Raw genomic sequence first — 26,208 nt, forward strand, 5'->3', positions numbered from 1 at the left:
CCTATTCTGTGGGGAAAGACGGCCGTCCGATGCGCCTGGCTTTGCTGCTCCAAGTACTTTCCGCATCAGCGTTCGTTCGCCCAGTCCATTGTTTTGACACTAGCGACTCCACATGCTGACTGGCTGCTCTTGTATGCTTACTGGTTTCGTGGCACTCCACACTCCAGTCTGCGACACCCTTCTCTCGAAGGATGCCGCACAGGAAGGCATCTGTTCCATCCGGCTCCAGAAGCAAAACACTACTTCCACAAAATGCGCACTGGCGGTCATTCGCTTCAGTGTGTCGTAGCTTTGAAGACAATGGTTTCTGCAGAACCTCACACTGGAAGAAGTCTGCATGGCAACCTAATCGAGTCCTTCCTTGTTCCGGGTGCCCCGGTCTCTCTCACTCAAGGTCCGACGTGAACGACAGTCCGCGAAAAGAGTGTATCGTTTCCCTCTTTGAGAGGTGGGCGCCCCCGCAGCACCCAGTTCGGAGGCAGTCTAGGGGTCTTCGGTAAGACAGACCACGACAGCGTAGATTGCTAGCTGTTCTCAAGAATCTGCCGAGGCCCCCCCTGTGGCCTTCACGCCGGTGCCTCGTCGCTACTGTCGTGAGATGTACCTGAACCCGACTTCCGTGAACCATGCTCTCTTGGCTTCGCTGCGGAACATGTTCTCCTTTCTGAACCTTGTTTCATGTGTTGGCACGCGGCCGCACTCAGTGTCATGCTTCATCAGTCGCACTCAAACGACCACTTCGGAGTTTGTCGAGCACCATCTTGGGCTGAACGTGTGACGCTCCCCTGGACGGACCACTGAGCGTGAGGTAGAAGTGCGCACCAAATCAGTTTACTGCTGGGTTCTCCTCGTCAAGTGAGTTAGCAGCCACCGGAATAGCTCAGTTTCTAATACCGTTCTGGCGCGCCTCTAACCCATGGAAAAAAAAGAAGAAAAAAACCAGCACCGGGCGCACCATGGGCCCAAGGTTGTAGACTAATTCAAAATTCAGCTGTCGGGAGGCAGACTGCGACGGGTGCCCTGGACCGACACGAGAAAACTAGAGGTAGCGCACTCCGTGTAGCGAAGCCCGGTTTCTGACACGTGGCTACCTTCGCATCGCCGACCGGATGGCGAGGCGTATACTTTTGGGAGTAACTTCCATGACTTCGTTCGCCTGTTCAACAAAACCGCGCACAGTTAAAGGTTCACGAGAAGCCCATGAACACCCTCAGTCACTGCGGCAAAGCTCGCATGCATCCACAGTAACTAGAACTCTTTTGCCAGTGTTGGCTTGTCCACTCTGAGAGGTATACCATGCCAGTCTTGTCGGCGTGAGGCCGTGGCGTCTCCGCGCTAGTACGACAAGGCGCGCTAGTGCGCCTCGTCGTACCCAGACAGGCCCGTCCACTCTACCATGTCTCGAAATCAAAAGCGTGCTCAGACAAACCCCCTGCATGATGAGAAAGTGTTGGATTGGGCTTGAAAGTTCCCCACGAGCCTTTGACTGCCCCACTGCCCCGATTCCTTACCCGAGTGGTGGCAACTGAGGGTGCCTGAGCCAGCAAATACGGCCGCAGAGACTTACTCCTAGTACTTCGAGTCCGTAGTCTAACGTGACGTCGAATGACGGTACGATGCCTTCTGCGACGTCCTTGTGCGCTGCTCGCATGTTGGTTAGCTTCTTCGCTTTGCAAACGTTTATCTGCGGGAACGAGACAAGACTGCAGAAAAACGGCAACTACAGTACGGTATTCCTCTACTGAGCTCTCACCGTTATCACTACCGGGAAGGTTGGGCGGTGGTAACTCTTCGACGCCGCCTCTTAGGCCATCCCTTGTGCGGCACTTCAAGCGACACTCGGCACTACTTACTGGTAAATCACCGCCGCGACTGTTCAGCCCAACAATCATCCCTCCATAAACCTGGTCGCCGGGGGTTACGAAGAGCTGTCCTCTTTCCTGAGCTCACGAGAAGTTGGAAAAGATCCGCGTAACAGGAACCGCACAGTTGTAATTTTTTGTAGGGACATCATTCATACTACGACGTATTTGCCACTCTCTGTGCCAGTCAAGCACATTCCAGCACTTCTCTCACTTCTTTTCAGCCGTACACCCGCCTCCTCCGCTTCAGAGAGCCGGAGAGTGTATACGGAGCACAATGGACATTCCAAGACGAGCGGGGAAACGCCCAAAACTACAGCATCTCCATCTTCTCTTATACAGCAATCTCACTCATTCTCAGCTACGTGTCCCTGCAACAGATACAGCTCGGTTGCTACGGACTCCATAACCTCTCCAACTGCATCAGTTGAACGCGTACTTGCGCACTCAGTGCTCCTTTGGCGGTGACGGTGCCATCCTCTGTTGCAACCAGGAACCCACGGTCTCTGCGCTTTGCGCCGCTGCCTTCAATACCGCGCTTAACATCAAATACCGCACTTTTCTTTGCCCCTTCCTTCGGAATCAATGCATTGCAACCTTTGTTAGCAGGGGCTGTCTTCTTGTCGGCATTGGAGCTCCCAACTCCCCGGCCATCAACGTTTCGCGCGATCTTAAGCAAGCCATCGGTATCTTCTCCCGTCGGAACTGGCTGATAGCCTCCAGAGGCCGCGTGCACGGAAGCCGTGCCCTTCGATGCTGTGAGGATAGACGCTCGCAGCCCGAACGACTTCCGTGTTGGAATGCGAAATATCAAGGTGGCAGGCGACGTCGGTGACGAAGGAGTCGTGAGGTCCACCAAGTCACCCTTGCTGGTACACAGACAAGAACGATCACGACGGCACTCGAGACTGCCCTAAACTGACACAGCAGCAGGGCCCCATCACCTGACTTATTCTCAGCTACCGTCATCAGTCAAGCCCCTTCAGGCGCGCAATTGAATGTGCAGACATATGTAATCCTGGCGGCATAGTCCCCAGACCGCCTGAGACCCGCAACTCGACGGCGCTGAGACTGCAGCCGATACAAGTGAGTGCTACTTTGCTGCACTGGGTGAGTAGCCACGATTTTTCCCACTCGCTCGCACAGAGCGTCCAGACGCGAAGCTGTCTGACGTGATAGGATTAGTATTACTATTCAACAATCTGCAACTCTTTTCTAATGTCACCGTGGACGACGATATTTTGCCGGACAGCATAGTGATGCTATCATCCCTCTTCTTTTTGGCGGAACCGCTCTCACCGCTGTTTAACTTCGTTTATGACGACCCCTGCATGCTCTTGTGGGACAGTCACCTCCATCTCTTCCACCGGTTCTAGTAGTTCACCGTCATCGCTCCATCTGCCGAAACACACACTATAACATCACCCCGGAGTGCCGCCCTCGGTAGTGGTTTCGACATGGTTCTCGCGGACTCACTTTGCAGACGCGCACGCGCTTACGCCACTTCTATCCAGCTTAGACCGCTATGAAACTGCGGCTCTTGGTGTGCTTGCAAGGCAACACCAAGAGGTAACGCACACCACGGTGGTCCCCATCGTGCGGAACTGCAAGGTCACGAGGGAGCGGAAGCCATGCAGCAAATATTGCAGCCTCTCTCGTGAAGCGGCCTCTTCCCTGACAGCCTACCGCCAGTCCCTGCTTACTCGGTGCTAGCACAACCTGTGAGGCCCTCACCTGCAGGCGTTGTCCTGCTTTCAGCTAAGTTCCTGCCAACGAGATACTGACAACCGCTGTGGAAAGACGTCAAATCCAGCGTCGCCAGCCCGGGACGTGGTCTCCTCGCTCTCTTTCTTTAGAGCATAACCTTCATTCATGGTATATTCGCGACCGCAGATAGTCTCTTTCACACGACAGTGCTACCCAAGGGCGGAGCAAACGAAACCCCATACATCGAAACGGCAAGCCCAGTACGCTATCTCCAGGAATCCTGTGTCTCATCTGAGCAGCGGCTGATACACTCGAGCACGGACGCAGGATTATCCCCAACCTGCCAACGCTTACTTTGGCAGCACTGAGGGTGCTGCGACAACGAGCTCCATCCCTTCACGTCGAAGAGCCTCGACGACCAAGGTCAAGTGAAGAGGGCCACGGCCGCTCAGCCGGAGAAGGCAAGACGAGCCGCTTAACTGGTGAGAGGTTTCGTCCGCCACATCCACCCGGAGAGAGACATCGCTGAAACCACGCACGTGATGGAGTTGGTTAATCGAGTCGAATTGAATTCACCTTAGCCAAGCCTCATGGGGTAGCTACCACCCGTTAGCCAGGCGGCCTACGATCACTACGCGAACTCAAGACGGCAGCCGGAGGTTTGTCACTCCAAGGGCTGAGAAGCGTTGCAGTTTCCAGTTCAAAGAGATTCTCATAACAAAACAGCTCGACACGCAGAACCCTTGAATGACTGCGGATCCGGCGGCCCAACGCGCCTCTCTTGGCTGAGACACCAAGCCAACAGGCAGGACTGGACCACCCTCACGCACTATTCCGACGCAAACAAAACACTGCGTCCAGCTGTAAGCGAAAGAGGTGAGTACGGAAGAGTATTGACGTTCCGAGCTGTAGCAGTTCTCGGACTGCCTGCAAGAGTGGGCCTCAGTACTGGCTTAGACCGTGCTCGTCTGTTCCTCAGGAAAAGCCTCTCTGTGTTGCCGTGGCTCTCAAGAGCTTCTGGTCAATTCGTAAAGTCTCTGATCGTCTCACCCGACGTTCCCCGGAGTACGCTACGCAGGAGCACAGCACTGTGGAAGATGTTCTGCGGAAAGCTGCCCTGAGTGGAATGCCTTTCCCCGAAGAAATGAACTTCAAGATGCGAGAAAAAAAGTGCCGCAGTGCAGCTTAGGGCAGCAGCCGCCCCAACCAAACCCCGGCAATGTCTTTTTACAAGCAACTACCGTCTGACCCACCGTTGTGCCATCTTCAAAAGGCGTTCTCGAAGCACCGTGCCTGTTGTTGGGGAGTCAACTTCCTTGCCAGCCAGAGGAGATGTATTGACCATCACTTGGATCGACACAGAAGGTTCGGCAACTGCCAGCGGCGGTAGGGGACGAGGATTCTGCAAAGATGCAACGGTGAGAAGTGGCTGCCTTTTCCCTCGTGCCGCGGGGAAACTCTGTGTGTGAAAGATTCATGAGTTTCTGGTATTCAAAGATGACCGCTGAAGCAACGAGAAGCTTATGACTCCTTTGGAGCCGCAACTGTCAGGAACTTCTGCAGCGTGGGTCTCTGGCATGTCGGCAGAAGAGCAATGCCGCTTGCCCGACCGATTCTTGCCATCATAAAGAAAGCTAGAAGGCGAAGAGATCTACGTATGCCTTAAACCGGGCGGGCTACGATGCCCGTTAGCCCACATTCAATCAGATTCGTCTGCAAAACTTCCGACACCTTACACCGCGAACGAAGAAGGGGCTCTCCGAAGGGAAAACAGCCAATGATGAAGGGGCTTGGGAAACCTGCCGTGTGCTGGTGCCGGTGTATTGCCCACATTCTATCGTCAAGTCTTCTCAACTCTCCCCGTAACTGTTGCCTCATCCTCACTGTACGGCGAATAATACTCACTCCGTTAGATGTCTAGGTCTGTGCGGTTCCCCGAGTGTCCCCTTGCCCTCCCACATTGCGCGCGGTTGACTTCGCATGTCGGGGCTATCTCCTCGGAAGCCTTAGCTGTGCTTGTTATGGACCATCTCTGAATAGAATTGCTGTGGGTGAGTAGTTCAGCTTGGCGAAACAGAACATGCCCCAAACAAGTTGATATACACTGACTGAGGTGTCGGGGGCCAGCGACTTAGCCCTGTTGCTCCTACAGCACGGTTTGGCAAACAGAGTTGATGGGAAAATTGAGGCTGCGGCATTTTGTGTGCAGTACGGCACGCCTCTCACCTGTAGATCGACAATAGAGTCTCCGACCCGAACGTCCGTGGTAAGTCCCGCGAGCACCACAATGTCACCGACAAGAGCAGTGGGATTCACTACCTTGGTCGCACAAGTTGACTGTGCCGTGCTTCCTGATCCCCCTAGTGATGCATCGGCAACCCCGCTCGTCATAAGCCCTGCGCCACTATCAGCGGAAGAGGCGCCGGATGGCGAAGAGGCGGAATCTGTTGCGAGGTTTCCGAAGTCTAGCTCTCGCAGGTCCATTCCATTATACTCGAACACGCCGGAGAAAGTAGCTGCATCACACAGTTTTCCAACCTTGGGCCACTGCCATCACCTAGCCAAATGCACGACAGTGTTGGCGGTCAGACGACAAGAACAGAGATGAACTGGTGGCCTGATCAGCAGAAGCTACGCAAGCTGCCAGTGTGCTCTTGGACCACGCAGATGCAGAAAGAGATAACAATGCAGTAACGTCCCTACTAGTCCGACTGTTTCCGAGCGCGACCTGCTCGGCGGTAACAAACAAACAGTCTCTTGGACCGCCGCAGTCCGAAAACACTTTAGCTGCTTAGTCCATTCCCAGGAGACCAGGGCCATCACTTTGTCTGTCCCTGCTGCGGAGCGTACACAAGTAAATTGCTTCGCTGCTGTGCACAAGTGCTGTTCAGGGCCTCCCCTCGCACACCGGTTACTGGCGAGAGAGCTCTGTGTGAGGTCCCGGAAAAGCCTTGCCTTGCATCCCAGTTCAGAATTCAGAACGCGACGACAGAACCACGGCGACACGTCCCATCAGCCGGTCTGTGCAAGCATCGATTACCGTACCTTTTCGAACCGGCTCTCCCGGCTTCTGGACACCCACAAGCATCCCAGGCACTAAGCTGCCTGAGAGCAGCTTGCCCATTGCCATGTTTCCCCTGTAGGCGTTGTAATCCACATGAGCTACTTGCATCTGCAGAGGCGTAAGAGCACCGCTTCCTCCGCCGGTGAGCAGCGGGGGTACACCTCTTTCATGAGCCTGAGACAGTGGCGCCGTTGTCGCCTCATTGCCGGTGGTAAGTGCCGACGCGACGGCTCTTGTGAATGTACCGGTGTGGCCGGACCGGGGGGGCGGCAGCCGCATGATGGCATCAATTATCGGCTCCATCGACCCAACGAGCTCGCGGGGACTGCCTCCACTCCGGCGGTTTAGAGCCGATGCATACACCACCTGCATTCAGTTTGGACAGACGTCTTCGTCTGGTAGGAATGAGGTAACATGCGCGGTACCCAGTGTTCTACAACTGTATATTTCGGGCGACCACATCGGCTCGAGGGACAGCCAATCCTCCCGCGGGGGCAACTTGTTCTGGAAAGACGTGTCCCCCTGGACGACCGCCACCACGTTGCTAGACTGCCTGAAGTCGGGCGATAGCCGGATATGGTTGCTCCACACCGGAAGAGCACGAGGGCCAGAGTGTGACCACCCCTGGTCCGGCCTTCCTTGATGGCTTGATACCAAGCCTCCAAAAAAAGTAGGGAGAAGCACGCTTCTGCTACGTAAGAAGACCGCGCACAGGTCGGTGGTGCAACACAACATGGACCACACGTAATTGTGACATCAGTTAGAAACCGCCCAACCATGTAGAAGATAGTCATACCTCAAAGTCTGCTTGTTCTTCTGTGGCGTCAAGGTGAAGGAAAAGGTCGAAAACCTGAGCTGCGACGTCCCTGCACGACACACAGATACCTGTGACACTTTCCCAGGAGCGTTTGAGGGATTGTCTCACACAGTCACGGGTCCAAGACAGTAGAGCTAGGGACGCGCATGCCGTACCTATACAAACTTGTTGGCGCATCCCTGTCAACGCGTGGAACCGACTCAGTCATTGACTGGTTCATTGCGTTCGCCTTGGAGTGTACTGTCGCCGACAGACTGGAAACGTACCCGTCAAAACACAGGGGACTCGACGGCAGCAGGACACGACGGGTCACAAATTTGCCCACGTAAAAAGTCACACAAAGGTCCGGCGGTGCAGGCGGATGATGAAAAAAGAAAGAGTTGAAGCACGGCCAGTCGGCGGGCTCTCTTTCCAAAAAGTAAAGGGTCAAGGCGAATATTCTTCAATCCAGCTCGTAACCGTCCCTCGTGTAGGCTTCGTCACGCCCGCCCTGAGCTCAACAAGAGATATTTCAAGCTGCTCAGTGACTCACTCAGGACGGGCGGCGCTCCTGTCCACTTTGTTGATGACGACCACTGCTCGAAGGTTTGCTTTCAACGCTTTCTGGAGGACTACGCGTGTCTGTGGCTTACAGCCCTGCAACCCAAAGCGCATCGACCAAGATGACGCAGCTCAACAGCCCAGGCGCGCAGGAGTGTAATGCTGAAGCCGGCGTGGCACTTCTGTCCTTTTTACTACCTGTAGCTCAACACTCCGACGGCCATGGCTGCTGCCGCCAGGACAGCCACAGCGGCCATGTAACGAGGAGGTACACAAGCCTACGGTACACTACATTGCACACAAAGTTGCACGAGATCCAGTACCGTCCCCACAGCTTACAACAAGCCAAGGACCGCAGACGGCGAGACCAAAGACCCGGTCGCCACTGAGGCGACAGCAGTAAGGTGTGGCATAATATGTCAGCGCTCAAAGGTGCTTCGGAGACCTAGCTCGCTTTCCCACCTAGAGCATGTCTTCTGTGGCGATTGAATTGACAGTACTGTTGCATCTGACGTGTTCCTGAAAATACGGCTCTGGCATGCAGATCGCAAGAAGCAAGCCGACGAGTTCTCCACGGGGAAAGAGATTTTGCAAGTTGTTTTCAGAGTCCTCGACTACCTCGACTTACCTCGACAGCATCAACAACTAGAAGCACACCGTCTGCAAGGTGCATCACCCGCTCAACCTCTCCGCTGAAGTCCGCGTGACCTGTAGAAGGTAATGACCAAACAGGAGCAAGACACACACTGGAACCGTGCGTAGGTATCATGCGCCAGTAGACGAGTACGTTACGCCTTGGACTCGTTCACGGCTTTTCACACTCGGGGCCTCACTGCGACTACCCTGAAATCGACCAGCTTTCACTCGAGTGCTTTCTTTGGCTGAGAGTCTTGCATCGTAAACATCTGGAAGAGCCCACGCATTCAAGAAGACATTATGCAGCACCGGCCCCACAGGTACACGCTCAAGGCCCTCACGGCAATACTTCGCTCGATGGGCGCTTGCGGACGCAACCCCCAGACACTGCCCTCGAGTGGAGCATTCCATCAGGAAACCCGAATCACGTTGAGAAACACAGAGCACAAACGAGAAACTACAAGAAGACATAGGTGTGCCACCCAGTATGTCAGGCAGGACCACCTTTCTTTAGCAGCATTACAACTGAAGCCGCCCGTCGGCTGTTCACGCTCTCACGAAAGCTCTTCCTAAAGAGCTGAGCGCTCCCCACAAAACGAGCTCGAGTCCCGGTTTGCGGTCGGAAGTGTCGGCTGTCGAGGTCATAACATGTACAAGCTCTCCCGACAAGTGCCGAAGGGGCCCGCTTAGTCTGTGAAACCGTTGTGACAGCTGGTGCGGTGTGCGTCGCAAGAAGGGTTGTGAACTCTGAACATTGTCATTCGCTACACATGCTTACCCCAGCTCCGCAGGACTGTGCGCGACTGCCCACTGTTCCTATTTCCTCCGGAGCAAGAGGCGGACGGGCACGTCTAGAACCGCTTCTCCTTTGTTTTCAGAAGCTCACCTGGTGTGTCTATAATGTTGATTTTCCTGCCATCTTTGAAACGCAGCGAGCAAACCTTCGCAGTGATGGTGATGCCACGTTCCTTCTCCAGTTGCCCGCTATCCATCATTCGCTGCATACTCTGCAAAAGGCCATCGCACAGAGGAACCAGGCTCACACGCTGTCCAGGTACTTTTTAGGGACTGCGGTAACTCCAGCGACGACGGGATCCTCAACTCGCACATAGTTTTCCGTACCTTTTTCTTTTCCAAGTCCCAGCTGGTTCTCAAATCTCCTGCACACTCTAGTTCGGCTGCATGAAGGAGGAGCGCATCGACGAGAGTTGTCTTTCCGTGATCGACGTGTGCAATAATCGCTACGTTTCGAAGCATGCGGTCTCTTTGTCCTTCGGGTTCTCCTCTCTGCTCTCCGAAACCTTCACTTTCGCCACCGAGGTCTGCGTTGCCCGTGCTAAGCCTTGCAGTTCCGGACTCAGCGGAGCGATAGCTGGGAAACTTGGGATTCATCCTGACAAAGAACGAAGCCGATCCTCATGAAGAAATACGTAACACTGACGCCATACAACGCTCTCTCACTCTTCCTTTCGCGCATGGAGCCAACGCAAGAAATCGCGGATCTAAACGTTAGTCAGGCGTGTTTCCGTCATTTCCGGACCTCTGCCCTAGCTTGTCAAGAAAGGTAAACATACTCGAGTGGAGCTTTTTCCAAAACCGAGGTGTTTGGTGTAACAGAGGCTAGCCCATCACACCACGGGCTCACCGCTTCACGAAAATAAAAGCGTTCTTCGGTCGCTGTTATCGCGGAGAAAGAATATTTTATGTAATGTCGTTCAGAAACAGAGTACCGCGCGCGCTTCTTCATTTATGCGTTCTTCGTCCTATGCGTCTGGTCTGCCGTGCACGCCAGCAAGGGGAGAAGTTTCGATTTCAAAATGATGAGGGTCGCCTCTGCGGTTGATATTCTTCCTGCGCATCAAGGAGTCTACCGCCCACTCTAAAAAGGTATATGGGTGTTCGCGATTTGACTTTTTTGAAGAAATTTGTACGGATGTTCGTACGTTGTTTTTCTTGATCACTTGTCCATATGAGGACACTCATATTGAGGCTCATTTCTCTCCCGTCCCGACCAGGACGAATAAATCAAGACATTCGGTACTGTCAGGGTGAGCCCTGTGAATTTCGTTGTCACACAGATTACACACAGCTGAGCTAAGGTTTCACGACAGTTCGGAGGATGCGGACAATGAAGACCGCTGTATATCCTCGAGAACGTGTTCTCAGACGAGTGTGTAGGCACACCCAAACCCGGTCTGTCGGAGTGCCGTGCCCGTACTTCTCACGTGTCGCAAGGCGCACGTCTAAACTGTTGATTTCTCCCGAATCAGCGCTGCCTTAGCTTGGAGGCCTGTTAAGTTCAAAGTGCGAACTTCAACGCACCTGGAGACCCACGTACGAGAGACACGTGGAGGTAGCTGGAAAAGAGCCCTAGCTGGATTGAAAATCGAGGAAGCCTGGGGAGAGTAAGAAGTAAACAAAGGGTAGTTGGGGTGCCGACCGGATGAGCCACAGTCGGCCGAACTCAGAGGTGAGCTAACCAGGCGAGAGGGGCCGACAGGAGAGGAAGACGCTCGCCAACGCACAGTCGAGAAAGAAGACGAAAAAACCTGGGAGAACGAAGCGACCTTATTCTCGTCTTCGCTGCGAAGAGCGGGCAAACTGGAGCCACTGCCAGTGAACCGGAGATTAGGGAACGGAGAGATGAAGCACGGCCCCAGAAATTCTCCAAGGGACCTCTTCCTTACTCTGTTATTCTTCTCAAATAGCGTCAGAGAAGTAACAGCCGGACGCAGAAAACAGGGGATCACCTGGCCACGTTCCCACGAGCGACGCCGTACCTTCTGCAAGGAAGCACCCCAGTCGCTCTCGAAACCAGATGTGTCACCTGCAGGGCCTCCCTCCATGAATAGCGAAGCACTGTCAACGCTTCCGCTACAGGGCAGGCTTTCTTCAAGAGAGAGAGCCGGCCATATATTTAGGAGGGAGGAGGCATTATACGCAAGCCCCCGGTTACAAGCAACACGCGGATCGGCCCTCTGGTACCTGAAGGGTTCTCGTTCCAGAGGAACAACAGCAAATGCACGTCGAGCATCGCGCGGCGCCTCTGTTGAAGCATATGCGTTGAATAAAGTAGCGGAGGTGGGCAGGATCCGCGGGTGAGAATGTCCGCATACGTAGGGAGCAAGCGAAAGAAGGAGGAAAGGAAGGACGCTAAACAAGCCATGACAGCAGGAACGCTTTGGAGAGAGCCAGGACGGTGCGGGACGGAAACTGACAGGGGCCTCCGCAGAAGAACTATCCGGCCGTGTCTGCCTTACAATCCGTTCACCAAGAGGCAGGCAAGAGGGTGAAACAGGCGATGCGATGGAACGACTTCTCGAAGAGAGCTGGAATGAAGTGTTTGAACTGATGTTACGGAGCAGTCGCCAGACGCACCCCACGCAAATGGAGACCATGAGAAGTACACCCAAGAAAACGTCCACAACGACGTGCAGGAAAACTACCGTCGAGGCAAGACAACGTGGTGAGCAAGCGCACTTGTTCCTAACGATCTTCTCTTGCTGTCCACCGGACCTCGTCCACGTGCCCATTTTTTCTCGACAGCTGCCAAGCATGGAGTGAAGAGCGACGGCGTAAGGGGAGAGAAGAAGGGACGAGGAGAGACAAGAAGGAGAATGACGCTCGACGGTACCACGTTTCGTTGACGCCCCCCGTCGATGGTCCCGTAAGAGGACTGAGGGAGACTGGAAGGATGAGGAGTAAACGTCTTTTTCTTTCAGGAGCAAGAATGCGGCCTCTGGTAATGAGTCTTTCGTATTTGAAAGAGAAGCACAACAGCGGAGAGAAGAAGAAAAAAAACAACAGGCAGGCAGAGACGCTGGCGAATAGTGGCGACCTGGAGCACCACGAGAAGCAAAAAAACTGACGAGTACCGAACAAGTGCCGGAGAGGATATCAGAAGCCATAACTGACCGGTAAGGAGAAAGGGTTGACAGACAAGACCAGATCTGGTGAGATGACGAACCGGTAATGCAGGAAGAACCGTCGCCGGAGAGGAAAAACGAGGAAGAGAACGGGGGGGGGTGCAGACAATGTGTCTGAAATTTACCGAAGCAACTGAGAGCCCAAGTTGACAGACGCCGCGTCAGCAATCGGCTGGTTCGTCCAGGCTTCTTACTCCGTGACTTGGCTAGCCCGTCATCGAGTGAATGCTCAGAGGGACAGGGAGAAGGCTTTCTTGGCCAGTTGAGCGATACGGATACAGCTTCACGTCTTCCGTGTACGTATCTGGCAGTGCGAGGAGGTTCGTGGAACGCGACAATTATGCCGGACGTGCTTTGCTCCTCGAAACGTGCCGGCTCTTGTTCACCCCATGCCTGGCTAGACAGCCTTTTGCCGTACAGCCCCGCCATGACCTTCTTCAGAACGGAGGTGAATACTAGAAAAAGCTCTCCGTTGCTCCAGGGAGGGTCTACCCGTCTCTCCACCTTATTTTCCTGGACTGTCTTTTGCCATTTGTCGTCTCCTATGTCTCCTAGCAGTTGCCTGAGCTCCTCCAAACAGACCAACGCTTTGTTCACGAGGCAGCTACAGCTGCTGTTGTCGTTCCCTTCTGCCAGGCCGCGCCGCTGAGCCACAGGGCCTCCACCACTTCTCTCACCAAACGCTTCATTCCAGCAACAGTGGAGTTTTCTTCACTCTTACGGTCTGCCCTCTGGTCATTGAATCTAGGCCCCTACCTCCGCGTCTCCATATCCGCTATCTAGAAGTATTCTAAGCAAACGTTTGACGTCCTCCCGAGGCTGAGAGCGAGCTGGCATGACTATAGGAGAGGCTACGGTATTGTACAGTTGAGCGTTTCCCTAGTTAGAGGGTGGGGGTGGGAGAGAAAAGTAAGAAGCACCGGCCACGAACGGAAAAGACAGAGTGGAGCGCGAAGGAAAAAGAGGTACGAGGAAGAGGAGTAGGATACTTGGTTTGACGCCGTCTCCAGTGCGGAACTGGAGGAATACGTACACCGCTTCGTTTTTCCCACGCATCTTAGGGAGGCCAGCCACGACCTGTCATAGGAAAAGTCGTCCACACACGGCGTGGTAGGCATAGAAATGTTTACGCCAGTGTTAACCCTAGAAAATCTAAAGATCTATACGAACTGGCTACGTAAGATACTCCGACGAGCCAGAGCGGAGGCAGTCTCCAGCGGAACCAGACGCCAGTTGACAGGCTGAAAACGTGATGTCTCGCATAGTACGGCTTGAAGCCTTCGGAGAAAATCTCGTACACGGCAAAGAGACTTCGGGGCCGACACACGCAGAGCCTCGTAGTTCATTTGATGGAAGAAGTGCCCTACCACGGAAGGAAGCTCTTAGGAGTGTAGGAGACCGACACTGCAGGGACTATGGACCGGTGCCACAACAAGGAGGGGATCACACCCCGAGCGTTCTCCTCTCTAAAGCCCCAGGGGCCTGTCCTGCAGAAGTCTGGCTAGCTCGTGAAGGGAGGTCATCGTCGATTTTTTCCCCAGTAATATCGATGTTGACAGGGTGTGCAATCAGATGTCTTGAATGACCGGACAGCCTGTCGACGTGACTCCTGAAACCAGGGACAACAACAAAGCATGGCATCACGCTGCAAAAGTATTTCCTCGTCTGCCAGCCTCCTCCAAGAAAAGGAGAGTTGAGGTTAGAGAAGAGAGAAGAATGAGAGAGCACGACTGTATGACCGCGCGAGCAAGAGGGTTCACTAGATATCTTGTCTTTTTCTCCGGTGCATGCATGCACGATCTCGAATCCTGCATGCGGCAATTGATCTACAATGGTTACACGGGAAAGACCTACTGAAGATTTCAGGCGAAAACAAATATACAACAAATGTGGGGTGTGAACAGTCGAACGGAGAGAGGGAAAAACCTGCTACTTTTCTTTTTTCTCTTGTAGGAGAGATCTTGTCGTCTGCCTGTCCCATCAGAGGTTTCCTGTTGTTAATCGGCACTCCATTGCTTTTTGAAACCCCTCGAATAGCTTCATAGGACCAAGCTTTCTCTCAGCACACCGCGCCGGTTCTGTGTCTCCGGTTCTCCTATCAAACGTAAGTCTACTTTTTGGATTCCTTGTCTGCATCTCCTCGCTCCTTTTTTCTCTGGTCGCGGTGTGGTAACTCCGTTTCTTCGTGGACCGCTGTGCGAGTATTGGCAAAACATTTGCTTAGTGATAAACGTCTGTTCTGCCGAGTGTGCAGTACGTGGCGTGCTGTTCTCGACGTGCGCGTGTCCGGGTCCCAGCGGCGTTTATTTCGTCTATTGGACATAACATAAACTTCGCTTCCGCATCCTTCCTTCAGACTTGCATCCTTGGCGCGCTGTATGTATTCCAGCGTAGATCGGAGCCAGAAACGCGACTACCTCCTGCACGGTATTCCGGGTATCTGGGAAGTTAGCTTTAGCATGCGGTAGCCTTCAGGTGTCCAGCTCCAGCCTGTGCTCTGTAGGATTTTCCCCTTGGGCGTCACGCACCCAAACTGTGTAGGACACAGGTAAGATGAGCGGCGGGCTGGGCAAGATAAAAGCGGGAAGAGAAGGAGAGCCTGCGGGGGGGCAGGAATCCAAGGCAGCTCACGGGGAAGAGAGGACAGACAAGAGGAAGAAGACGCAGGTAAAGGAAACTGGGACTAAGGCACGGTCGGCCGGAGGGTGTAGTGTGTTGAAGGAGAGAGTTCGTGGTAAGACTAAGCAGCCGACCTGCTCCTCTAGAAGGAGCCCAACAGGAGGAAGTAGCGGTTCAGATGGCGAGTCTTTCTCAAAAGGAAAGTTGCGTGGCTTGTCACTGGGCACGCATGGAGACAAAGAGAAAGGGAAAAGTGCGAAAACTGACCACCAACAAAGGCCCGAGTTGGCGAGTCTGTCTGGGCAGGAAGAGGCTGATCCTAGCAGCGACTTTGAGAAAGCCCAACCGGAGCTGGCAGCAGAAGATAGCCATGAAGAACATGAATCTGAACATAGCAACGAGTCCAGTGAGGACGTGGACGATGAAGAGGAAAGCACAAATGAGGACGCGACTGAAGAAGAGGAAGGACAAAGTGACGACGAAGAGGACAACGGAGAGTTGAGTGAAGACTTCGAAGATGATGTTGAGACAGAGGAGGCAGAGGCAAGAGGCATGAATACTAAGTCCTGTAGCATGAGAGGACGTGGATTCGCCACAGTACTTAGTGTATCTAGCGCACCAAAGACCGCGTCTCCTTCTTCCCCCAACTCTCCTACGACGAACGGCGGGAAAGACGAAGAGACGACAAAAGCGGACAGCAAGAACGTACTGAAACCGAGCCTGCGGGGAAAGGGGTTCGCTGGTGGGACTGGGCGGGACAGAGAGCTCAGTCCGAAGCCACTGCTTCTGACGGGGCGAGTTGCGGACAGGAGGCTGGCAACAAAAGGCAGAAAAGAGAACGGGAACCGAGGGGACGAGGGGAAGCCCCCCAGCCGGAAAAAAGAAGGGAAGGGTCTGGAGAAAACCCGTTTGCGCAGGTTCGAGCGCCTACTGGAAGTGCCAAACCCGAACGAAGGACCAGATGATCTTCTCTCAGATGACGATGAAGAGGACAACAGGATTGGGAACGTTCCCCTGTGGTGGTACGAGAAATATGATCACATCGGTATGTGCACTAGTCACCGGCTCACGAGGTTCAACTTGTTCTTCAGTCCTGACAGTACCCCTAACGGCACGGAGATGTACTCTTTTTTCGCGATTGGAAAATGCTTGCTAAGTCACATCAGGCCTGGATAGATAGGTGTATGATAGCACGGTGATGACAACCCCGCACCTGCACAGGAGGGTTAGCCACCCCGGCGTGCGTCGTTTCCACACGCCATCTGCCGTAGCTAATGTGAAGATGGACGCTGATGTGACACGTACTGTATGGTCGACTTCAACTGAAATAAATGCCCGTTTCAGAGGAGCGGAACACGCAAGCAGATGCCGGGGCTAGCCACAGATTGTGCAGTCTTGCAGAAAGCCCGAGAAGGGGACACTGTAAACCGGCAGTTCTTATTTTCCGCGGCATCGCAGTAATACCGAGGGTGACTTTCACGCATAAGAGAATTTGGGACAGTGCTCTGTTCTCGTTGGTATGTCAGTGTCTTCAAAGCATATTTCATGCAACCGCCCTTGTAACACCCTTCTACGCGGCTGATTGACGTACTCCAAAACTTGTACCTGCTCTCTTTAGCCTCGATACGCAGGTGCAAGTAGTTTCAGGTCTTCAACCAGATACCCACGGAAGATCTGCGTACCTCCACACGAATTGCCCCCGCAAAGATGGGCGCTCGCTTAGTCTACGTTTCACGCGCGGCGGCGCAATCAGTCTAGAAACCGTCCAGCTTGGGGGCTGCAAGTATGCATCTGCATGGATTGGAGCCGAGCGTGGTGGTGCATCTGCGTGGGTACGAATGCCTTCACCAGGGTACGATAAGGATGGACAGAAGATGATCAAACAGTTGTCCTCCTCGGCGATTGACCAGTTGCTCGCGAAGGACGATCCAGAGGGCTGGCGAACTGTGGTGGACGTCAAGAACAACCGCAAGTACCGCTTGACTGACACAGACCTCGAGGTACGGGAAAACAAAAAAGCTCTGCCTCAACCGAGCGGTGCACCGGGAAGTTGCGACTGATACCAAAAGGGCGTGGCGAGACAGTGTTAGCTCATGCGGGGGCACGGGTTACCTCCAAATACTCTGGTAGTATTCTGAGTCAGAGCCCTCGCTTCCGAAATGCCGCGCGCGAGCTATATTTGTGGACGCCTAAACTTGCTGGCACCACACGGGGACTACAGCTGGAAAATGCATCCGGTCGCGTGGTATGTTGGTGTGTGTGTCGGCTCTCAAAGACAAACTGGAGTCGGTTCGGATTTAGGGCTTCCCTAAGGGGTACATATGTCGGGTGCCGCCGCAGAAAGAAACAGGTTCATCGAGCGAACTCTTTCTCTATGCTTACTACGTCTGTAGGGCTGACACGAAACAACGTGCGTCGCATGCCCATCTGCTTTCTCTCTTCGCTTCGCTACAGATTATACGCCGCATCCGCTCAGGAGCGTTCCCGTCCTCGAGCTACGATGAAGAGGAGGTCCTCGTGGAATCTGACTTAGAAGACAGGTAAAGTTGTGTAGTGCCGGGGTGCGGCAGCCGGGTAAAAAGCGAAATCATCACTTTCTTCAGCTGTCAGACGTGTCTCCCCGCGTGACGGCATCAGTTTTCTGGGTAGAGATCAATTTACCGAGGGGGCACGGAGTCGCGCAGTGTGTAAATTCCAGCTCCGTGCTACAGGGCGGAATAAGGTCTTTTGTCGTGGTGGACCGGTGTTTGCTCGGTGAAAGACACGCAGTCGCTCGGTGTCTGCCTCTGGACAGAAGGCGGGCTAACACGGATGCGTTTTGCCCCCCGGTAGCACCGCCAAGTCTTCTCTTCTCTTAAACGCACTTCGGACTGCTAGAATAGAATCACTCCTTCCGGTGTAATTCGTATTCTCGTTGTCGACTGCGAAGTACTGGGTTCAAGAGGCTGCACTGGATCTCGGAGAGAGCGGCCCTATGGAGGACAGAATCTGCTGCTCCCGTGCTGTGCTGACAGTGGCGCATTCAAGACACGCTTCCGGGATGGGTTCTTTTTACGGCAGCTGGGTCCCTGAGAGAATCTGACTTTCCGTCGTAGCTTAAGGGGGACTCCTTGGGTATCAGGGTGACTCGTGACAGGAATGTTCTTTTCCTGGTTTACTTTCTGCAGCATTTTTCCGATGCACAACAAACCGGTACCGAAACATCGCTTCTTGCCGTCCAAGCACGAGCAGAAGAAGATTACTCATTTGATCCACCTGGTTCGTTCTGGACAACTTCTGCGCGATGCACAGGCTCGCCGCAAGAAAGAGGGCCCCGAGGTTTTTGACTTGTGGGGTTCAAGTGTCTACGTCGACCGCCGGGAAGGAAAAAGCAAGGGACACGGACCGCCGCCGCTGCCAGCTCCAAAGCTTGCCCTTCCCGGCCACGCGGAGAGCTACAACCCCCCGGAGGAATTTCTCTTCACAGAGGAAGTAAAGTCTAACAACGCAAGAAACGACATAACATCGTTCCCTAGGATGGCTGCCGAAGACGTATCTGCGTTTTTGGGCACGTCCTGTGTTCACATCCCAGTGTTTCAGGCCGTGGTACAGACTGCTATGCGTCATTCCAGCAACAGTCTGTGCTTCAATTCGCACGCGTGATGGGCTGCAGAGACAACCGACCCGTAGAGTGGACAGTGACAGTTGTTAGTTCATGAATCCTGGGTTGCCGGCGTGCACAGGTACAAGTATTGACTGGTGGATCGTTAAAGTTAGCCTACGAATATGGAAGATGCATTCTTAGAGACTGATGGCTGTCCGCAGAAGGCAGGGCTTTTTAGAGCTCGTATCCACTGTTGTGTTCTGTCCGCTTTCGAGCAAGCGTTAAGGAACGGCCCAGGTCAGGCAGCCAACACGTAGGACCATCAGGAAGTGGGTACGCCGCACCTGGACGGAGCACCAGAGTGCCCGTCCGGGTCGCTCGCAGACAGTAGAGTGAGCAGGCGAGTTTGGTTGCGTGCGCTTCGGCGACGCCTTTCGAGGTGACGCAACGAAACACGCCAGGGGGAGGGGAATCGGAGGGTGTCTTCAGTCAACTAACCTCTGTCCCCGCGAAACTCCAGAGCGCCTAAGAAGGTGCCTTGGTGGGACAGGGGGGTTCTCTGACGATATCTGTTTTTAGGAGAAACGCGAATGGGAGGCGATGGCTCCGGAGGATCGACCTCTCACTTTTCTGCCGCAAAAATTTGCTGCATTGCGGCATGTCGGAGCTTATAAGAATTTGCTGCTGGAAAGGCAAGTTATGGGCTCTCAAGAATTGGCAGCGCGTTTGCCACTCTGCATAATCACCTGCGTGCTTGGGAGCTAACTCTGCGTGTTGGCAATGGGGCCTCCATGTCCGACATGGAAGCCATTCGGTTTCACTGGTCGACGCTCTTGATTAGGCTTTCGGCGCGGTGACATACAGACACTTCTCAGCTGTGCGGGGTGGGCGCAGGACCACAGCTTCGCACGGTCCCTGTGCATAGTGCCGTCAGGTGTTGCCATGTTGCCAGCGTTAGGAGCTCTCGCAGCCCGAGCAGCGCGACCGGTGGTATGCCTCCCGCATGGGCAGCTGGTGGGGTTATTGAGATGGATAGGCTAGTATGCAGTACGGAAACAAATAGCCTGTCACTTTCCTGTGCGATACCGGACCAGCACACCTGCGCGGCGGGCATCTGAAAGAAAGGATCAAGCATTTGTCAGGGAGCCTGAACTCCTTGTGTGCGACGCGCTCCACATTCCTTTCAGAGTGCATTTTCTGTAATGCTCAAACGCGTCTATATTCATTACTCGGGCGCCCAACATGTTCCTCGCGCATGTTTCTACACTGCGTTCTTGCTATATGGGGGCAGGTTTGGTCGATGTCTGGATTTATATCTCTGTCCTCGGTCTCTCAAGATGGCCATGAACGTCGACCCTTCATCCCTGCTTCCTGAGCTGCCTTCGCCCAACGATTTGCGTCCATTTCCGACACAGCGCCGCGTCGATTACCTGCCAGTGACAGCCTATTATCAAATGCAGCCTGTAGCGCTTCCACTTATAACACTTGGCCGTCGTGGGCTAAGGGTGCCTCGGGCAGGAGCGAGCAGTAGCATCGAGGGCACCGGAGAGGCGTCCGCCTCCTCAGTTCTTGCCGAATCGGCTGAGCCGTGCAAAAGCGCTAGGGGCCTTTCTGCTGTCTGTATTGATCATACGGGTCAGTGGGTGGCTGTCGGGGCTGATGACTGCGTGCTGCGCATCTGCGAGTTGACCACCGGAAAGGCGTTCTTGTCCTTCAAGCTTCAGCAGGCAGTGACCGCTGCCGCATTCCACCCGCGGTTACCCATTCTCGCTGTGGCGATAGAAGACCAACTCGTTGTCCTCGTTTTGGACCTGCCTTTGTTCGACAAGACGGCTTTCTCGCAGGCCGTGAGTTCAAAGCGCAAAAAGACTGATGGTCGAGAGGCCGAGAAGACTGTAAGAGACTCAGACGGTAGTGAGAATGGCGGAGACTCCGAAGACCAGCGCCGCAGTGAGCTTCTCGAAGCTAAAGAGTTACTCACACTGTCGGAGGCGCCCCTCGGAGAGGAGCAAGACGGCGAGGAAGAGGATCCCGATGTGGAGCAAAAACGGCGACAGCAAACACTTAAAGGTGTGGGGGTCTGGAGAGAGATTGACACACAGCTCGCACGGGCTCCCGCAGATGCAGGGGCAGTACACGGAGCGAAGAGCAGAGTTAGGGGTATATCGATCGAGACAAACGAAGGCGCAGGGGAAGTGGCAGTGCAGGCGGTGGACAACACTTACGGAGGAGACCAAACAAGCGAAGACGACTACGTTGTTAGTGCCCCTCTTGGGGGCGTCCTCTGCGGTCTCAGCATTCTGCACGACTCGACCATTCGGAGCATCTCGTGGCATCCCAAAGGTACTAGAGATCTGGTCTGGCACTAGTGCAGCTTCAATGGCGAGCTCTTGTGGCGCGCGCGCCCTGTTTCTCACCTTACTTCTTTCTACGGCCGGAAGTGTCCACTCAAGATTCGCGCCTGCTGAAAACAAGACTTCCAGGACACTGTAGCGTGTGACCGTTACAAGTCTGTAAACGCGGCGGCGCGTGCTCGCTCTGGTCGATTAGTTAGCCCCGATTCATATGGTAGCTCGCTACCTTTCTGAACCCGCTGCGCCAAACCAAAGATGTTCTGAGTGTCTCACACAGGGCAAGAGCGCGATAGACACAGCGTCACACGATGGGCTCCTTGCCCGGTATGGCACGCGTTCGAGCTGTGTCAGTATCTGTCATTGCCGCAGCTTCACTTTTTGAAAAACCCTACCACGGAAGCCGGTCAATCATGCTGTTAGGGAAGTAGGTGCTGGATGGGAATTTAGGATGTTACATGCTACTACTGCCTCATGTGTATTCGCGTTTATTTGGTTTCGTCTTCTAACTACGCAGCCGGTCCTAGCAGCACTCCGACGAATGCGGGAACTGGGTGCGGCGCGAACAGACTCGTGCTTTTTGAATACGGTCCTGAGGCAAGGACACACTGCAGATACTAGTCGCACTCAATCCGGCTAGCACCAGGCGAGCACGGTCCCTTAAAAAGCTGAGTCCGTCGCGGTGACGAGCTGCTTTTTCCGTTCTTGCGTCCGAAGCACGGTTTTACTTTGTTGCAGCGTGCCGGACTGTGTTCACAACGCATCTGCCTCGGGCTAGACTAGCACCAGATTGTTTAAAGAGGTTAGAGAGCACCTCGGAAAGAGACGTTTACGTATGCTTCAGAGGATTTTTAGAATGTGCTGTGTCGTCGATCCCATGTACTGCCGTGCTTTATTGCGTCTTCATTCTCTACAGGGGGCTACCTTATTGCAATGTGTCCCGGAAGCTCGTCTCCCTCTCAGCAGTGCTCCGTACACAGCTTACAAAAGAAGAAAACAATTCACCCGATCCGCCGCGTCAGTGGCGGACACCTGAAGGCCGCAGTATTCCATCCCTTGAAGCCCTGGCTAGTCGTCGCGTACCACGCAGGCATCAGGTAACTCGCCGGAGAGGCACCGCTGTTGTTAGGAGGATCTTGTTCAGCGGATCTACTTGCTGACAGGGTGATCAGAACAGCCGCGGTCTGGGGAGGGCCGAGGCAAGCACTTGGTCACAATGTCTGCTCCCGGTGCAGCCACGCATGTACAAATGCATGTGATCGCTACACTGCCGTGTACAAAGGTATACGGCAGCGTAGCGATCACACAGTCGCCGCCAGCCGCCCCGGGATCCGGGCTGCCTGCGGTTGCGCAGTGCGAACTGCTCCGAGATGCGTGTTTTGTACAGGATTTTTGACCTTCGCAACAACAAGAAAGTCGGACCGCAAGGAGGGAAGCCCCAAGCGCTTTTGCGGAAGCTCATCGGTGAGTGAATCATTTTCTGGTTTTCTTCACCGTCTTTGTTCCAACTCGTTTTCTTGGAAAGCGCGCTCGGTGAAGAAAACTTTCCTCATAAGCGCACATGTGCAGTTCGCATTGCCACGGGAATGTGAGTGACTGTGAGTGTGAATCCCTCGGTTCATCCGTCCATCACCGTGTAAAAATTGTGGACTAGTTTGCAATGAAGTAGCTTTGTGCAGCATTGCCGCGAGGTGTCAGAGCAGCCAACATGGAGTCTAAGCCACGTGCTGGTTGCCCTCATAGTTTGGAGCAATGGCCGTGCCAAGTTGACTTCGACTTCTTGCATCATGTCACGCTTTCCTACAAGAGTGAAGGCTCGCCATGCTTACTGAAAGCTAGGATGCTTCTTCAATTTTGGGGCATTCACCAGCACAACGCAGGAAGAGTCGGGGACGCAGGTTGCCCCATCTGTTCGTGCAGAGCGATGACGGTGCAACGCGTAGCGAGACGCCCAGGCCTCAGTGACATCGCGGCTCTTGCGTACGCCTGTTTTGGATTTTTTTGTGTGCGGCTATCCGTGACGTTTTGCGCATGGCAGGTGCCGAAGCCATTTCGTCCCTGGACGTTCATGCATCGGGAGAGCAGGTGATCGCAGGCGGGGAGAACCGGCGGCTCTACGTCTTCGATTTGGAGCTGTCCAACCGAGTGTACAAGATTCTCCGGACCCACGCTGGCGCAATCACCCACGCCCGTTTCCATCCGGCGTTCCCTCTAATGTGTACTGCTTCCGCTGACGGGTAAGCCAGCCAGCGTTTCCACATGGCGTGGAGTTGATCGTGTGTATATTGGCGCCACTGTGGGTTTTGCACTTCGGGCAAGAATCGAACTCCTTTCACGTACAAGGGCATTCTACTCCTGCCAGATCTGACAGGCGGAACAAACACTCTATACAAGAATTCCCTAGTTTATGCAGCGTTTCAAGCAACATCCCGTTCTGAACGAGGGGGACCCAGCTCCCAGGCCGTAGATTTCCGAGTCACATGGTGTTTCTGGAGCGGGGTAAGCTTTGTTGCTCAGTCAAACACCCGGGCATTCCATAAATGGCCCCGGCAGAAAGTGCGGCAGACACACCCGAACGTCTGCTGGTGCCATCAGTGAAACACGGAGTTTGCGAATGGAGAATGGCGTGTTCCGCTGTTACGGCAGCGGTACTGCGTGTCAAAGTTACTTCCCCTTGCCGCCTTGCTTGTGATTTGATGGCGAGGGGAGGCTTCTGCTGTGCTCAGACATGATGGGCGTGGTAGGTGCTCTAGGTCTTTCGCCTAGCTGAACAGTTCTAAGGTCTCCACTGGCTTCTGTGTCTCTACTTGCAGCACCGTCCAGGTATACCACTTCAAAGTCTTCAATGATCTGGTGACGAATCCTCTGATAGTTCCCGTCCGTAAACTCCGGGTGAGAACCCTTACTCGCGTAGACTCGAGCTGCGCGTGCACTATATTCTAGCGAAACGTCAGATATTAGTGCCAACACATCGAGACCAGTAGGTCTGTCTCCTCGTACCAACCAGAGAGCATCTCCGATTTGAGCTGTGTACGAAGACATGCTCTGTGGGGAAGGGACCGGTGTCTGCAGGGCGATGGTGATTACTGATTGCGTTTTCTTGTTACCTGAGAAGACACGGGAGCGATGCCCACACAGAGCAGGCAATGCTGCATCCAGGATATGTAGAATTCTGGAAGTACTGCAGTTTCGGGAGCACTGTCTCTGCCGACGTGTCAAGACTGCACTGCTGCTGAAGCAACTATGAAACTGTACCCGATGCTCCTCTATCGCAGGTCGTTGAGGACCCTAAGAAGGATGGCGGAGTTCTTGCATGTATGTGGCATCCGACTCTGCCGTGGCTGGTCACAGCAGACAAGGCCGGGGCGTGCAGCCTCTGGACGTGATCTTGCTGGTCAGCACTGTCTAGGTTCCTGAAATGGCTGAATACGCGCCAGGCGTTACAGGCGATCACGCTCGTCTGCTGCGGAATCGATCGGTGACGGGGAATACATGGCGGGGCCAACCTGGAGGCTGCGTGTAGAGTGTCGACGCATGCTGGTGTCAAGATTTTAGCATTGATGGCGAGTGAGCGGGTGACCGGTGACTGGCGCTACCTCTGCCTTGACTCGGCGTTTGACTTCCTTCCTTGGCCAATCCCGACAGGGAAACCTTTCTCCGAAGCAAGGATCACAATTGGAGTAGTCTGCTGGGGCACACTCTGCAGCGCCTTCGAAGACCGCAGTGTCTGCTAGTGACAGGCCAGGACGACGCTACCATCTTTTCCACAACGTGTACAACAGCGTGATTGGAACGGGTTGCAGCCAAACACATCAGAAACTTTAATCTGCATAGTTCTGCGATCTTCAGCGCGACACTGCTTTTCTCCTGCTGTAGTCTTCTGTTGTCATACGCACATGCGCCTACGATGTCTGTCTGAGTCTCGGATTGCTTCACTGCACTGAAGCAGTACACCACGGCCTACTTTTCAGGCTCACTCTTCGCACAGTCCGACAGCCCTGCCGCGTGGTGGTGGCCCCCTTGACCGACACCATCCACCGGAGTAGTGGGGGAGTGTCCCCGTGCGCGATTTGTGTGAGCTGCGGTTGGGGTGCGAGAAGAGTGGCAAGTTACCACGCTGCCACCTGGGTACTCGAGGCAATGTGCACCGCGTTCCACCGAGAAGTGATCGAACGCTGCGGCCCGAGCGACTCCCAGGTCACCACCTACCATTCAAACCGCCATTCTCAGCAAGCCCATCCCTAGCACACCAGTGCGCCTCGCAGTCAAATGCACCACGCGCCATCACGAAGATCAGGGCAATACAGCACGTCCGCCGGCTCTTTGCCCTGCACCAGCGTTAGCTTGCCATCGGGTCACCGCCGCCCTCACGGTCCAAGCACGTTCTTGCACCTGTCACGATTACAGTGAAGCCTGACCAGGTGCGAAGAATCATGGCTAACGCCGACACACATCGAAATCACGTGAGCGGTCCAACGTAAGACGTCACCTCGTGCAACCAAGACGCTTTTCCTGCTAGAGTAGGACGTCACCGGTTCAACGTGGCTCGACGCGTGTACGTCAGCAAACGGGACCTCCTGACCACTGAAGCTGCGCTCCACGCCGCTCTCCGATCGGGATGATAGGTCACATCGCTTCCCGCGGTAACCTCGGCTGTCGACGTGACAAAACTTCGTGACATGCTTATTGGTGCCCTTTCGAATTGCTACCCCGCAATACCGCCCGCAGCTCCACGCTCACTACTCGACCTACGTTCCTCTCTCCCAGATGAAATGTTCTCCCGCCGTCTTCTGAAAGAGTATCTCGCGCACGCGTCACCTGCCTCAGCGTAACGACTCGAATCGGTACGTAGCCAAGTCTTTCGGCTGGACTTACTTTTTTCGCTCCGCGACAACTCGGACGTACGAACTCAAAACACTTCACTCGCACGCACTCCATCAGCTGACTTCCCACCACCTACCTACGGTTCACGGGAGCTCGCGCAAGCGACACGTTTCAGGTCGACTCCGGCCAGGTAGGCTCGAACACGCCAATGGGCTGCCTGTGTATGTGAGAAATACATAGCCTGCCGGTTTGTAACTTGTCCCTGTGCGGCTGTTGCCT

The 26,208-nt window shown here is 54.3% G+C and overlaps 2 protein-coding genes across 2 annotated transcripts; one reads left to right on the forward strand and one right to left on the reverse strand.

The window, feature by feature from the left end:
- Positions 1–818: 818 nt before the first annotated feature.
- On the reverse strand, positions 819–14,255 carry CSUI_004113 (elongation factor tu gtp binding domain-containing protein). Its single transcript, XM_068064308.1, has 15 exons — positions 10,949–14,255; positions 9,749–10,019; positions 9,513–9,633; positions 8,619–8,698; positions 7,983–8,086; positions 7,430–7,499; positions 6,615–6,999; positions 5,796–6,085; positions 4,823–4,971; positions 3,924–4,094; positions 3,162–3,260; positions 2,302–2,731; positions 1,854–1,940; positions 1,568–1,684; positions 819–1,156 (listed from the first exon to the last, which is right to left on the reverse strand). Exons 1-15 carry the CDS (start codon positions 12,979–12,981, stop codon positions 1,088–1,090), a joined length of 4,476 nt encoding a protein of 1,491 aa, XP_067923716.1. The 5' UTR covers positions 12,982–14,255; the 3' UTR covers positions 819–1,087.
- Positions 14,256–14,425: 170 nt separating this feature from the next.
- On the forward strand, positions 14,426–24,946 carry CSUI_004114 (ribosome biogenesis protein bop1). The gene is made up of 10 exons (XM_068064309.1): positions 14,426–16,216; positions 17,023–17,171; positions 17,626–17,711; positions 18,339–19,446; positions 20,046–21,097; positions 22,022–22,202; positions 22,493–22,569; positions 23,144–23,342; positions 23,919–23,997; positions 24,381–24,946. Exons 1-4 carry the CDS (start codon positions 15,106–15,108, stop codon positions 18,811–18,813), a joined length of 1,821 nt encoding a protein of 606 aa, XP_067923717.1. The 5' UTR covers positions 14,426–15,105; the 3' UTR covers positions 18,814–19,446; positions 20,046–21,097; positions 22,022–22,202; positions 22,493–22,569; positions 23,144–23,342; positions 23,919–23,997; positions 24,381–24,946.
- The last annotated feature ends 1,262 nt before the right edge of the window (positions 24,947–26,208 follow it).

The sequence above is a fragment of the Cystoisospora suis genome (genome assembly GCF_002600585.1).
Source record: "Cystoisospora suis strain Wien I chromosome Unknown contig_1864, whole genome shotgun sequence".
Classification (NCBI taxonomy): domain Eukaryota; phylum Apicomplexa; class Conoidasida; order Eucoccidiorida; family Sarcocystidae; genus Cystoisospora; species Cystoisospora suis.